The 16,200-nt window shown below is 43.0% G+C and overlaps 1 protein-coding gene across 1 annotated transcript in view; it reads right to left on the reverse strand.

Moving 5' to 3' along the window:
• Window positions 1-16,200, reverse strand: part of LOC134538089 (protein artichoke) — a 40,119-nt gene extending 23,919 nt beyond the window's left edge. The window contains exon 1 of the mRNA XM_063379101.1: window positions 15,780-16,200. Within this exon, the coding sequence (XP_063235171.1) occupies window positions 15,780-16,108 (329 nt within the window). The 5' untranslated portion in view covers window positions 16,109-16,200. The remainder of the gene's footprint in view (window positions 1-15,779) is intronic.

Here is a 16,200-nt window from a genome sequence, read left to right on the forward strand (position 1 = left end):
CACAGCTCTCTCTGCACACGTCCAACTGCTGGTCTGGTTCAGTGAATGAACGAGTCAGAGATCCCTGCTGGGAAGCCTTCTTTTCACAGACGAGAGAGCCACACCCGAAGTTAAAGCTCGCTTTTTTTCCCCCGTTCTATCTCATTGTATAAACCGGTGTGGCATTGAATTTTGCGGTCGATTAGGATAGGTTAGCTACATTATAAATACTTTAAAACATTGCGGTTGGTTATATTAGGTAAGTATAGCTACATTAAAAATACTGTAAATTCATTTTACGGTTGCTTAGCAAATAACTTTTTAATATGTAGCTATCCAGGGCTAGGAAACCGTTTACATGATTTCACAGTATCTTCAATGTAGCTATACCCTAACCAAATCAACCGTCCACAATGTTTTAACGTATTTATAATGTAGCCAACCTAACCTAATCGACCACTAGTTACTATGAGTTGTCGAAAATAAAAAATAAAAAAAAAACCGAAGATGCACGATCGGGAGTTTGTCTCTCTCGTCTGTGAGAAGAAGGCTTCCCGCGGACCGAGGGCGACTCCTGCGCGCGCGCGGGTCACGTGATGCCGGGGTCGCTGTTTGCGAGCCGCGGCCGGCTGTGTCTGTGTCTGTGTCTGTGTCTGTGTCTGTGTCTGTGTCTGTGTCTCTGCTGGCTGTTATCGCGAGTCTGCACGCAGCGCGCTGCGCCGCCGGCGCCGGCCGCCCTACGCGTCGGTCGCACGAGGCCGGATCACAATGCAACGTTCCCGTCGAACATCCTCGCGAGACGTTCCCGACGCCAAAACGACAGAGCATATGCACTCGGCCAAAGATTTATTTTCCCCTGACCTAACTAATAACTGTGTTTGGGAGAAATTCGGCGTGTCTCAGTCCGAAGCCTAAACGCTCTACTCATGCTGGGCTGAAGCCATGCATCGTGTGCTAGTGCGCTTATATTCCCGTATGTATAATTTATTTTCATCATGAATGAATAATTAAGACATTATTGTTTCATACATAATTAATATTAATAAATAGCATGTTTATTAAAATTCATTTCGATTATTTTAGTAAATTAAATTATTAATTTTATACACGTGATTATACTAATTTTTAATGATGTGTATTTGATTAATTAATGTTTTTTTACAATAAATTTTAAAGAAGGTTCAGTGTCTTAAATAAAAGAGAAGTATATTTTCAAAAGCGGGTGCACAAGTACGCACACCTTCCATCGCGACACACAGTGTCTGTCGGTGTATTCCAACTGCCCTGCGGTGCCGCCGCCGCCGCCGCCGCCGCCGCCGCCGCCGGCACCTGGTCCCCAGAGGAATGTCTGGTGAAAGCATGTTTCCGGAGGCCCGAATGCCAACGCACCCGCCCGCCTTCCGCCCCTCCCAAATGTGCGCCCTTTAAGGGTGGATTGGGAGTCTGCTTACAGATCTGTATAGTCCAGGGCCCCGCCTTACTGAAGCTACCGGATCCAGAAAACATGTCCCCTCCACCACTACAGCACCCGCTGGGCTGGAAGAGTGGCTTCACAGGAACCTGGAGGCTGAAATCCCCAGGTGGAGCCACGTCCGGGTAAGGGTTCGAGTCAGCTGCTTCCACAGCCCGGCAGATATAATTGCCATGAGACGAGAGAAGTGTGACGCTGCCGGAGCTGCTAGCGGCTGGTGGACAGCGGGCAGGGGTGAGGCGGCGACCAGCTCCGAGGTGACCGCGCAGTGAGGACTCTCGCTGCCGGCAGTTGGCGACCCTGCACGATGAAGAGCGGCGACACAGCTCCGGTGCTAGCCTCGACGGCCACGAGGCGGTGGTCGTACCGCGGCTCTCTGTCTTGTCCGAGGAGGCCCGCACATGCGACACACTCGGTTGTCCGCCTTGTGATACCCTCTGCGGGGGACTCCTTCGAGTCGACCACAGTTCAGGAGGGATGTCCTCAGCCTCTCCTTGTCGCTCCACCAGGAACACCACCAAGTTGTGTCGGCGGTGTTAGTTCGGCCCTAGCGGCAGTCGCCCGTCATCAAGTCCGACAGCTGTAGCCCTGAAGCAGTGTACCATTCATCTCAAGATTCCCATATGCTACGACAACGATCTCCGTGTGTATTCAGAATTTTTTATTTTCATTTTCATTCCTGTGCGCGTGTTTCAAAACACTAAAAAAAAAAAAAAAAAACTCGTTCTTCAACTAGCAGGAATTCTTACACAACTACGTCGAATATATGTATAAAAGTATCTAACTCTGTCTTAGAACCCAACGTAAGCTACCTCACTCTACCTGAAGGTCATCGTAAAGTGATACATAGGACGTTCGAGTCGTCGCATGAAAAAAAAAAAGGGGGGGGGGGGGGTTATCTGTAACGTCGGTTTTAGGGACGATAATTTTACGTGATAACGTCATAAGAAAACATTGATGAAAAATTGCATACTTTTTTTTAATTTTCAATATTATATACAGTTTTTGCTAATTTAAATTTAAACGATTTGTTTAAATATAATCACGAACAATTAGTTAAAAAGCCCGCCTTAACCTGTTTGATATTATAGAAGATTTTCTCGCACGGTGGTTGGCCGGTTCTTGCACGCTCGGCTCAGGCGGAACGTGACAATTTTTCGTGCGTGCAGCCGGCGTTCATCGATTTATAAGACGTTATCACGTAAAAAAAAAACGTTTGTTTGACGGCGCGGCGCGTGGTGTGTGCGCAGTGCGTGATGTCGGCGTGAGCGACGTGTTGCCTGCCGGGACAGGCGTGGGTCGCTTGTTGAGGGGCCTTAAGGGGCCCGCCTCGTCAGGGGTGTATCTGTGTGTTAGTGAGGCGGGATGATAAGCGCGACGCTCGCTGGTGCTTCTAGCGCGGTGTCTCCTCTGGACTGGCGCGCAGTCTTCTCGTCGTGCGTATGAGCGGTGACCGTAACATCATATGGCGGAGAAATGAAGATACAGGTGTAATGCAAGTCCCTTAAGTGCTTTTAAGAATCTATTCCAGTTGTTTTACGCCTAAAAATTACTCTGAAAACGCGCGTTTTAGCCATTTCAAGTCTTCTAGAAATACAGTTTAAAAACTTGATCCGAAATCAAAAGTACTTTTCGGGCCTCAGCGAACTTTTGAATGCTTTTCGTAAGCAGACCGCTCTCGGATATCTCGAGTAGTTTTGAAATCGCGTTGTTTTTCCTGAAGCTCTGCGCACCGCGTGTGTGCCCGGGTGGGCGGGGGCCTTAACTCCGCGCAGTTCGTGTCGCGCTACCACGCAGACACTCGAGGCAGACGGCCCACGCGCGCTTCCACTGCTGTTGTTCCGTCAACAACTTCCCGGGGTCGCCGCCACTCGCGAACAAACACAGCGTGTCGCTTCGCAGTTGGAATCCACGGAGCGGGGTTATTACCTCTTGCACTGCTGTTGAAGACCGTCAACAGGAGACAGTTCAGTCGCAGGGCACGTACGGTGGCAAGTAACTGCGTCAAACGCCGGCGGCTTGGTCACGTGTCACGGCTACTCACGAGTACCAACTGTGCGATGCCAGAGACGGCTTCTGTACTGCAAGGCTCAAATATACCTGCGTCAGTGCTGAACGGTTAAACTACAGTAAACTCTCTATTATCCGCGCATGCTACGAAAAATACAACACATATTTAAATCTGTATTTTATTACAAGTGAGCAAATTTGAACTCTACTGACGAGTGTATTGTGTGCGGTATACAGTAAAACGCCACAGGCCTCTTCGGAACTCACGCAGTGTCTAATGAAGTCTCTGAGTACGTCCTTGTTACGAAGCAAGTACCGAGCACTTTTATGTTTACATTACTGAAATGTATTGTATGTTAATTATTCATTAAAATACTAAAATTTTAACATCATTTAAAAATTTTTACTGTTCATTGTAAATTTTACTGTACATAAATTTTTAGATTTTTAAGTTGAAATTAATGTTTCCTTTTTTGTTTCCCATTTTTGGCTCTTTTGCGGATTATCCGCGATTTACACTATCCACGGTGGCCCTGCCACTTAATTTCGCGGATAATCGGGAGTGTACTGTGGTATTAATGTAAAATTGTTACACAGTAAAATTTAATTTGATAACATCACTAGCTGTACCCGGCCACGCGTTGTTGTGACTCGGTCTAAAATGAAATGAATAGGAAAGTAAATCAAAGTATTCTAGGGAACATAGATCCACAGAGGAACCACATCATTCGGTTTAAAATACTCTGCTTTGCGTTGCTGTGCTTATGCTGTGGAATCAAAGGAAAGGAAGAAAAAAATATTTTTCTCGCGTGAAATCTTGTTATTTTATTATCTTTTTTTATTTTAAGGTTAGTAAATGGACTAAATTTTATGTTTGTCCGTTTTCCGTATTAACATAAACCGAATCTTGAGCATGCGACGTATAATTGTCCATGAGAGAAGCATTCGTTTTCTAAATTCAAACCGCACTCTTGCAAAGATTGCCCTTGCGCTTTGCTGATAGTCATAGCGAACGCAAGGCGTATTGGGAATTCAAGCCGTTTCAACTCGAGCGCTATGTCGGTCGGAATGAGTCGTATTCGTGGAAAAAGCACGTCTTCACCTTTATGAGGTCCAATCAGAATTGTTGCTTCAATTAGACTTTTCATCATTGTTTTAACTACTAATCGTGTGCGAATGCGTAACTTTGGCTGATTGATGTTTTGGAGTATTATAATTAGTACTCCAATTTCCAAATTCAGAATGTCTGACGGTAATCCGGTAACATCGAGTTGAAAGAAGAAATTCTGTTGTAAAAGTCACTACTTCACTTTGGTTTATCACGGAGTCAATGGATTTGTATGTCACTGTTTCACCTAGGATTCTGTTTACATTGCCATTTTTAGCCGCTAGAATTGCTATTTCGCTTAACCATACGTGATTCCGATAATTTGTTTCGATGCTTTGGAAAACCTGGTCTACTAATTCTTCCTTCGAATTCACAATATTGCAAAAATTATATGGGAAGGTGATTTTTCCTGTTTCTTTATTTGTAGGTACAGTGCCGTTAGCGACCTCGAGAAATTGTCTTGAAAATATGTCGGCTTTTGGATCAGTTTGAAGCTGAACTCTCATATTTGTTGTTAAATGGATTTTTTTGACTGTGCTCCAAAAAGTTTAATATTTCAAACAGGCATTCAATCTATCAACTGGTGTTGAGCGAGTTATAACTGGAAGTGTTTGCCTGAAGTTACCGGACAGAAACACCAATGCTCCACCTAATTGTACTTGATCATTTCTCAAGTCTTTCAATTTATCGTCTAATGATTCCAATGACTTCTTGTCAGCCAACTCGTAAAACACGTACAATAGCAAACGAAAACGAAAGACGGCGGTAATATATATATATTTGTGGGTGCATTCCAAGGAGAATATATTCAAATCCGTGAAGAGTCTAATCTCCTTCCTTGCTAGACCTTCCCGAGATAATTAGGTCCTAAACTACATTTTTCAGGCTGTGAATAAAATGTATAAAAATTATATTTAAAAAATATTTTTTTTTCTTTTCCAAAAACGCCCAGACTAGTATTTTTTTTTTCTAACCAAACACTAAATATCAAAATTCATGCTTATTACTATGAAAATGACGGACTTCCCGGAAAATTTCCGATTGTTTTTTGGAAAACTTTACCATAAAAACACTTGCATATTGAAATGCAACGTTGTGTAAACATTTCAAGTCAACCGGTCGAATACTTTTTGAGTTTTGCGAGCACAAACATACGGAGGAAGAATTTACATGTATGTTGTAATAGTGTTATATTTACTTTATTTTCATTGCGACAGTGACATAAAATTTTAAATAATTATGCGTTGGAAATACTTTTGATAGCCGCTTCAATATCTTTGTTTTCAACTTCACAAATTTTATTTTTGACGTGACAACGTCTAATAAATCGATGAACGCCGGCTGCACGCACGAAAAAGTGTCCCAATACGCACATTCTTCCGTTTCGCTGTGTCCCGTTTCGCTCATTGTTCCGTTACGCTGTGTCCAGTTACGCTCATTGTACGCTTGCGCCGCACCGACAGAAGTACTTTGTTTATACATGTGTAATATGAAATAATTTCTACGTCAAATGTACGTAAGAAAAAAAATCTGATTACTAGTATAATTTCGAGTATTTATTCTTTTATTATTAAAAAAAGTAGCATCTGTCGGCGAGTGCAGTAATAATAGGTTATGTTAGATATTTGATAACAGTTTATTTATATGAAAACTTGTACATAATTATATTTAAACAAAAAGTTAATGTGGTTTTCATTGCTTATTACAACAACAATCTCGGCAATAATCTTGCATTTTAAAAATCTGATTACTAGTTTAATTTCAAGTATTTATTATTTTATTATTAAAATAAAAATTATTCAATTTTATTCATAAAAGTATGCAATCATTTCATTAAAGTCTTGTTATTACGTTGTCACGTTAAACTATCGTCCGTAAACTGACTTTACAGAAAACCAATTTTTTCTTAATAAGGATATATATCATGAATAATATTAAGTTTCTTTGATTAATATCTTAACTCTCGGTATGCAGCATTTAGTGGGAACCATTTCGTGATTTGACAGACGTCAAGGAACGGAAGTGTGTAACATCGCGGTGCTGCCATCTGTGACGGAATGCCGCGAACCAAAGTTCCAAAGACAAGGGGAAACTTCATAGTATTAACTGTTTAATGAATTGTAACAAAATGGGCAGTATTTTAATAAAGTTCCTTGTATAAAATCAGGTCTAAGGCCAGGATTTAGTATATTTGTTTCATGTCTTTTTTTCGCTTTTATCGGAGCCGTTCCATTATATGTTATAAAATTTCGTCTGCTAATCAAATTATTTAATAGTCGATTTAGCTGCTCCGGCAGCGAATTCTAGCGGCGGGTGCGGGAACTACGTGTGATTCGCGTCAAGGTTGTAGTTGAAAACACGTTTATTTATCACGCTCGGCTTTATTATAAAGAATTCTACGTTAAATTTTGTGTCAGAGTTTCGTATTATAAGTGTATTTGCAACACGAGAACACGCGAATTTGCTCGTTCCCGAGGTTAGGAGATAAACAAACCTGGCGAGCACTAAGAGACTCGCTGCCTTTTTAACAGTTTATCTAGTAAATGATAACAAGTACGAATATGAGATAATTTTTGTATCAAAGACAACATTAAAGAAAAACTCTTATCGTACGGTACAACGCAATAAAACTGGGGCGTTGAATACGTTTCAAAAATGAAACAGATTTTGCCTAGAATTCGTGTCACTGTTATACACGAATATTTGAGTTTTTCGAATGCATTGTAAAGCATAGCGCATTAATAATTTTTATATTTTGCTCCTTAATGAAAATAAATAAATAATAAATTGAGACATGTCAGCAGTGGCGCACCCAGGGGGGGGGGGAGGGGGGGGGTTTAAACCCCCTCCGAAAATGTGAAGAAAAAATATAGAATGAAAAAAGTAAAAACATTCCCAGTCCCAGCAAAATAGGTACGATGGTCTATGGGCAGCGCTCAATCTACCAAACTTTGCGAGATGTTTTCACGTCAGTGTATACATTATGGTGTTAGTATTACATTTGTAGTCTGCTACCGTGAATTACTTTAATTTTTTTACAAATTAGTTTGTGTTATATAAAAACTTAGAATTGTTTGTGCGCTACGTTTATCTCAATTTTTGCATAATTTTGGACTGTATTTCTGCAGTTTAGTACCGTACTAAAAATTATTCTTTTTCTACCAGCAGTATATTCAATAATTAGATACAAAAACTTCTTAAATAGCACCAATTTTCACCTAGAAATCCAAATTTTCCCGGAAGAGAACCCCCAGACCCCTCTTTATTTTTGAAACGGTGTTCCTTTATAAAAAAACAAACTTCAAACCCCCTCCAAAAAAAATTCCTGGGTGCGCCTCTGCATGTCAGCCCTTGGGTACTACCGATCTATTCGTCATCGTCTACGTCCTCGTCTACGTCTCAAGCATTGTCGCCCACGCAGTGTTTGCACAACACAGAGCAACAGTCGTGCAAACACCAGATGCACGTCAGCAAAACAACTTCAGCAACACTATCACGGTCTTGTCTGTGTCGCAGTTTAGTTACAAAGTTATTACTTCAAATGCGATCCAAGAGGACTAGGTTATAAAAAGGCATTCGGGCTCATGAATTATAATACATAATACGAAAAGGTCAGAAGTTAGTGTAAAAAATATTATATACAATTTTAAACTGTAAATAAAAAAAAAGAACTCACTTAGAACTTAATCTCTGGACTACATACCACTCGGCATTTAACTACCTTACGCGTGGATAGGAAGCCTCACAATGAAGGTTTGGGTTTAAAACCAAGCAGAATTATAATGGCACGTTTTTCTTTTTTTTCTCTTTTATCATAGCTGGGTGTGTTAACAAGCCAAACCTATTTACCTGTACAATGAAGTTTAACGTAAACGACGAAGTAGCTTGGCTTCTGGGTTGCAGACGTGTCCTTGGCGAATAATTCACCGACGTTTCGGTCGGCATTGCAGTCACCATCATCAGGGAGCAGTTGGTAGGTAACTGCTCCCTGGTGATGGCGATTGCAATGTCGACCGAAACGTCGGTGAATTATTCGCCAAGGACACGGCTACAACCCAGAAGCCAAGCTACTTCAGATAATGGCCGTGAAAGCCTGCGAACATTATCAACGTAAACGATATTTGATGTTAGGAATTGTTACTGTAGTATATATTTTTAAGCTATGGTTTCATGATTGCTACGGCAATGCACAGGTGTTGTGACAATGAACGATTAACTTTATTTTACTCCATCATTACATAAAATAATTATCAAAATAATAACTGATAGTTTTAAATGGTCGAAGTAAAAATCAAACCTAAAAAAAAGTTATAGGTATTTAATTTATCAGCGGAACCAAATGTTTATATGTCACTGTCACTGTGGTTTATGCTAGTTATTCAGTGGTTCTGGTCCCTTGACGTGGCTCGCAGGACTGTGACGACACACACGCCGCCGGTTGGTTCGTGGGAAGCCTTCTTTTCACAGACGAGAGAGCCAAACGCTCGATCGTGCATCTTCGGTTTTTTTTTGTTCATTGTAAATAAATATGGCGGTGTTGATAAAAGAATACTAATGGTCAATTAGGTTAGGTTAGCTACATTATAAATACTTTAAAACATTGTGGACGGTTGATTTGGTTAGGATAGCTACATTAAAGATAAGGGGGGAAAAAGCATGAACTTCGGGGAACTTCGGGTTTTGGCTCTCTCGTCTGTGAAAAAAAAGGCTTCCTGTTGGTTCGCAGTCGCGGAATGCGGTAGGTGTTTCGGAGGAGGTCACATGTCTGCGGCAGCGAGTCGGCAGAGTTGCGGCGAGCGATTGGCGCGCCTCTTGACGGGTGTGTACGTGAACTACACTATCGGCCATTTGAGAGAACAGGTGCAAATAGCGCGCTAGTGAATGGATAGGATTTTAAATCAATCGGGCTATCCTTCATTACCCTCCCAAGCCACATTTTGTACCAATATATTTACACGAATTTCTCGCAGGAATGTTTTTAAAACGTCTTTTTACATATTTTTTTTTAAAAACGTGTTTCAGTATTCAAAATAATTTTCACTATGGTTAATTTCTATGAAAAAAAATTAAAACAAATTTTATATTATGTTTTATATTAAAATAAGGTTTTTTTCATAATTACGGTGAATATTTTGCTGTTATTGTTATCAAGGATAAAAGCTTTAACTAGTTTGCGATGGTATTTTTGTGATAGATGAATGTTCTTTAAGACAATGCTGGTCGGGTTTGTTTGAAAAGTTTGTACGTCACGCGGATGTACAGAGGCTGTGTCACGACTGCAGGGTTCCGAACAGGGGCGCAACAACTAAATTTTCAAAGGGAGGGTGCAATATACCTTTTTATAAAGAATCATCGCTCCCCCCTATTGAAGCGGGGGGGTCAGGGGGTCCTCCCCCGGGAAAATTTGTATTTCAAGGTGGAAAATGGTGCTATTTAAGCAGTTTTATTATCAAAAAATTGATTAGACAGCTAGTGGAACTAACATATCCGACTTGTACAGCACTTTCTTTGCCCCCGTTTGCCCCCACTTCAAGGTTTCAGAGGGGGGGGGGGGCAAAATACCCTTGCCCCCCCCCCCCCCCCCTTGTTGTTGCGCCCCTGATTCGAACCACTCGGCCACTGAGAGGCCAGCACAGCGGAGTCTGAGCTTATTGTTGTGCACCGCGCCACTGACCATATTCGCAAGAAAATGGCCTTCTTTCAAACGCGTATTGTTTTAATTACTTGCGTAAATCAGCATTTTTAAACATTGTTAATTGATTTTTTTTATAGCTGTGTAACTAAATATTTTTTTTTTCACTAGTGTAATGCTTTTCACGGTTTAGTTTGACAGAGTAATTATTTGTCACGAATTTTTGAAGTGAAACCTATTTGGGTGCGATGAGAGTAAAATTTCAAGGCCGAATTTTAATGCAACGTTATCGTGAAACATTGTTTGGAAACGTTTCTGGCCCCAAAGAGATACAAAGAGGGCACTTATTAGTCAAGATTCGAACTGACAAAGAGTTTCGCTTCTACCACGTGTATCGAGTTACACGCGCTCTTTTTTTTTTGTCCGTCTAGTGTTCTGTTAATAATATGTACATTGATGCGAAAAGGAAAATTAAATTTTAATCATCTTTCAACTTAATGTGCTGGCCAATACCTATTTAAATTCATGATTTCTAATTAGAAAACTTTCGAATATTTTTTTTTTTGTCGCGTACAATGATGTGATGATACCGGAAATTCGAATTTAAAGCACGTGTAAAATTGACCCCGAGGATAATTTAATCGAGATGAATTAGCAACGCTATAATCGATATTTGAGTTCCTGGTTGGGTGAGTATCGTAGTTTGGGCCTCCGAGTCCAGCGGCGCTGGTCGGGACTTGTCTGGCGCTCGCGGTGAGACGGCCAGCAGACACCCGGGGGCCGGGGGCGAAGCCCGGGGAGACATGGCTACACGAGGTCCCTTCCGCCCTCATCGTAACCCGACACGCCTCACGCACAGGCGCGTAGGAAGCAAATATTTAATGGGGGGGGGCAAAGGAGAGTATCATTATAAGTGGTGGATTTAACAAGGGGGTGTCCGGAGGCTCTCCCCCGGTAGAAAAAAAAAATTGTATTCTAAGGAGCCGAATGGTGCTATTTAAGCATCTTTCGTAAATAAAAATGCAACGAGCGGAAACATTTACTGGTCTTATATCCCACAATAATATTTCCGCTATCAGCACTGTGAAACGTGAATATTTAGAAGAAAACAAGAACAGTTGCCGCGCCGTATTTATTGTGCCTGTACACTTATCGAAAAGTCTCATTTTATTTTAAGAATAAAGTAACGTACAGACAAGAAAATCCCACAACACCAATAAGCGTTGCAATGAAGACAATTCCTCTTGTTCATCTGATTCAATGGCCGGGCAAAACAATCACTTTGCCCGGCCATGAAATGTTATGGCCGGGCAGTCGCCTGGGTCGCCCCCCCCCCCCCACCCCCGACGGTTCCTACGCGCCTGCTCACGCACCCTGTTCCAAGCAGCCTGCGCGTAGGGTTACCAGACGTCCGGCAAAAGGAGGACATGTCCTCCTCTTTATGTATTTTTTTTGCGTCCGGCCGGATTTTCCTTAATGCTCCAAAATGCCCGGCTTTTTTATAAAGTGAGATAATTCCTGCAGTTACACTCTGAGTAAAGCGCGCGGTGCGCGCTAATGCGCTGTCCGCAGACAGCTTGACAGGTAGCAGCACATGCAGAAGCACGTGCTTTTAATATGCTGTATACGCGTAGTTTGTTTGATTCTTTATACTGAAACTGTATTAAATGCCAAAACATTGTAAAATATCGTACTCCATTGTAATTAATTCATGGCTTTTTAAAAAAATATATTGTCCTCCTTTTTAGTGAAATGTCCTCCTTTTTCGAGGTGAATGTCCTCCTTTTTTGTCTGGCAACCCTAACCACGTGTCCACGCCTTAGAAATTGTTCCGAAACCACACGCTCAGAGCTTCTCGGACCCGTCGAGCAGTGTTCAGATCACGCGAGTTCTTGTGGAGGCCTGCCCGGGCCGCCACAGGGTCCCAGCGGCTCCGGACACCCGCTGAGTGGTCATTAGCGCGACTCGTCCTAGCGGGTGACGGTTATCCGCACGCAGCGTTTTCTCTCGTTCATCCACTGCGCGATGCCCGGACGATGTCTTCCACACACACATACGCAAACAAATTATTTATAGTAACAGTAAGATAGTTTAGCAGGGATTCTCGTTACGACTTCATGACGCGTTCAGGCGTGCTGTCATAACTTGCAAACACAAGTATAATTTTTTTAAATTATAGTGTTTCTAACTTGTGTGTTTCGGCTTTGTGTATTTATAAGTTATGTGTTTCCCAGTTATGGAAGTTCTAAGTTGTGTGTACTTAAGATAGTTCAAAGTTGGGTGTTTCCATGTTATGATCGTTCTAACTTAGGACAGTTCTAAGTTGTGCTAAATATGTTATGTGTTTACACAAACATGACATGTGTGGTTCCTGCATTTAATACTTAACAGTAATATACGTGTAGTTATGACTTTTTTTTACGAAATCATCAAACACATGTCTTGAAAGCATAGTATGTAAATATATTAAATAAAAACCAAAGTACAAAAAGGTTGTTTTATTTTCCCTGGTGAAATCATTACTTAACATTTCTATGCATAAACGTTGGAATTCTAAACGTATTTTATCTACTTGAAGAAAGTAAACTCACTCATGAAAATGACATGGGTTGTACAGGAGAGGTCCTGTTCAACATTCTGTGGTTCTTTTCAGCCAGTCTGGACGATTTACAGTCCTTGCCGAATGTTTCATTCCAGCCGAGATGACAATTGGATACGAAACTGCGAGTACTGACAGTTGGTCAGTCTGGACAGGTGAATGACAGGTGAAGGACACGTGGAGAACAGGCGAGTGACAGAAGAAGGACAGGAGAAGGACAGGTGAACGACAGGAGAAGGACAGGTGAAGGACATGTGAAGAACAGGCGAGTGACCGAAGAATGACAGGCGAGTGACAGAAGAATGACAGGCGAAGGACAGGCGAAGGACATGTGAAGAACAGGCGAGTGACAGAATAATGACAGGCGAAGGACAGGTGAAGGACATGTGAAGAACAGGCGAGTGACAGAATAATGACAGGTGAAGGACATGTAGACAGGTGAAGGCCACTCACTCACCGAGTTAGTTACCACATATCTTTGTCATTACTATTGGATTGAATGATTTCCTTGTGAATTAATTCCGATCGCTCTTATGTATTTGTGGTGCCATAAATTTTCAACCAGATATTTATCCACGTTATTTTTTAGCTGTATTAGGTCACCCAACTGACAATAACTATGCATATTTGTGTATAGTATTTAGTAAATATATGATACAAAAATTATAGACGAAATATATGATACAAGGAATTTGTCGTAATAAATTTACAGAAAAATCCCAGAAATAGTAATGGAAAAAAATGAAATAACAAAGATCAAGCCTTAACTGGATTTCATGAAGTTGTTGACAGAGACAGAAATAACAGTCTGAAGACGATAACAAACTGTTCAGCTCAGCTGAAATACGCTTTGTGAAGAACGTATTTTTTTTTCTTTCGGCGGACCACAAAACATTACGGACCAAGTTACTTCTTGAAAACGAACAATAAACATTATTACTGAAAACAACATAAATTAAGTGATTAAAATTATTGTCGAAATGTCATTATATTGAAATTTAAGTAGTTTAACTAAGTCCTGCTGATTACTACTTTAGACCATACGTAACGAAAATATAAAATGAATTATTATATATTACCATTTCGGTTTATTGAGGCACTCTACAATGAAACTCTCTTTCTACTCCATTACGACCAGTGTTTTTCCTTTCATCTAGAGAGGCCTATCTGGCTTCAGAAAAAAAAAACACGCGATTTGAAAACTGCTGGTGATGTCTGAATGGTGTCTGCATTTAAGAATACTTGAGAGTGTATGAGTACTTCTGTTTCCGTATTTGGTTTTTAAACTGTATTTTCAGAAGAGTGAAAATGGATAAAATACATGTTTTCAGAATAATTCTTAGGCATCTGACACCCGGTACAAATTCTTGAAAGCGCTCAAGTGACTTTGCGATACACCTTTACCTTCATATCTGCGCTTTATAATATTATGATTACCACTCAGATATCATAGTTGGTCTATGCACGACGAGAAAACTGCTCGTCAGTTCAGACAGAGCCTTGCGCTTAGAGGCGATACCGCGCCAGAAGCACCAGCGAGCGTCACACTTATCACCAACACAAACAGACGTCTAACTGGGCCGGTCCCTTCGTTGCAAAAAAAATTGCCTTAGATTCTAATGGATAGGTATCTCGGGAACATATTATTAAAGACTAAAATTGGGGTTTAAAACAGTATTCCTAATAGCCGAGTGAATTATGCGTAATTTGATAACCAAACACCGTGTGCTATAGAAGCGACAAAAAGTATTTGTTTTTGAGATACTTGGACTTGCATGCTGGTTTCACTCGGCCAACTAGAGCCAACTTAACAACAGCTGAACCTACCGTAGCGAGCGAACCTGTTGAAAAAATCAATAGCTTCTCCCAGGCGCTTGAAAACTGATTATCATTTATGTCCTCGCGCGGACAAAATTTGGATTCGACATCGGCAGATCTGATTTTTTTTTTCCTTTCAATTATATAAGTCTACAGCTAATAAGATGCCCGTCGTTTGGTCGCAATGGCGGATCCAGGATTTTGGTTTGGGAGGGGCTTGACCCAGCTGAGGCTAGGCTTTATCAAGGCAAACACTAAAACAATAGTGGACCCAGATGCTTTTGGAGGGGGCTTGAGCCCCTTAGCCCCCCCCCCCCCTCTGGATCCGCTACTGATTGGTCGTACAGCTTTCGAACATGAACTCCGTGACTCTAGCAGTTGGGGAACAGTACGTGAGTAGTGTTGATTGAACGACAGGCACGGGCGAAGCCCTGAAGACCGAGGTTGGAGCCCTCGCGAGGACATGTTTTGGAAGGAACACTTGCCGTCGTCATGGAACACGCGGGGTGCAGGATCACTCGCAAACAAGAGCAGCCTCGGCGAGACGCGGTGCAGGATGTCACAAGGTGTCACAGGGTGTCACAGGGTGTCACAACGAGAGGCTGTACAGGGTGTCACAGGGTGTCACAACGAGAGACTGTACAGGGTGTCACAGGGTGTCACAGCGAGAGGTGTACAGTGTGTCAGGGTGTCGCAGCGAGAGGCGGTACAGGGTGTCACCGCGAGAGGCGGCACAGGGTGTCACAGCGAGAGGTGTACAGTGTGTCAGGGTGTCGCAGCGAGAGGCGGTACAGGGTGTCACAGCGAGAGGCGGCACAGGGTGTCACAGCGAGAGGTGTACAGTGTGTCAGGGTGTCGCAGCGAGAGGTGTACAGTGTGTCAGGGTGTCGCAGAGAGAGGCGGCACAGGGTGTCACAGCGAGAGGTGTACAGTGTGTCAGGGTGTCGCAGCGAGAGGCGGCACAGGGTGTCACAGCGAGAGGTGTACAGTGTGTCAGGGTGTCGCAGCGAGAGGTGTACAGTGTGTCAGGGTGTCGCAGAGAGAGGCGGCACAGGGTGTCACAGCGAGAGGTGTACAGTGTGTCAGGGTGTCGCAGCGAGAGGCGGTACAGGGTGTCACAGCGAGAGGCGGCACAGGGTGTCACAGCGAGAGAGGCGGTTACCTGAGGTCGTCGTTGTTGAGCTTGAGTGTGCTGACGAGGAAGCCCAGGCCCTGGAAGGTGTGGTTGTCCAGGTCCGCGAGGCGGCTGTGAGACACGCGGAGCGCGATGTCGGCGTCGGGCGAGAACTTGCCGCGCAGAGCCTCGGCCACGGCGCCGAAGGAGGCCATGCGCTCGCACACGACGGCCGTGGTGTCGCTGTAGTGCTCCTGCACGCGGCACGAGCACGGCGAGATCTCGCGGCGCTCGGGGCAGTGCAGCGACGACCCCACGGTGAGGCCCAGCAGCGTGTACAGGAAGGTGGACATGACGCGGGGAGACGACTCGGCCATGCCCTGCGCGGAGCGGCGACCGTGCGGGAACTGAGCCCCCGCCGCCGGCGCGCGCCGCCCCTCACCCCGCCCTCGCGCGCCGCCCCCCTCCC

Source organism: Bacillus rossius, chromosome 13 (genome assembly GCF_032445375.1).
Source record: "Bacillus rossius redtenbacheri isolate Brsri chromosome 13, Brsri_v3, whole genome shotgun sequence".
Classification (NCBI taxonomy): Eukaryota; Metazoa; Arthropoda; class Insecta; order Phasmatodea; family Bacillidae; genus Bacillus; species Bacillus rossius.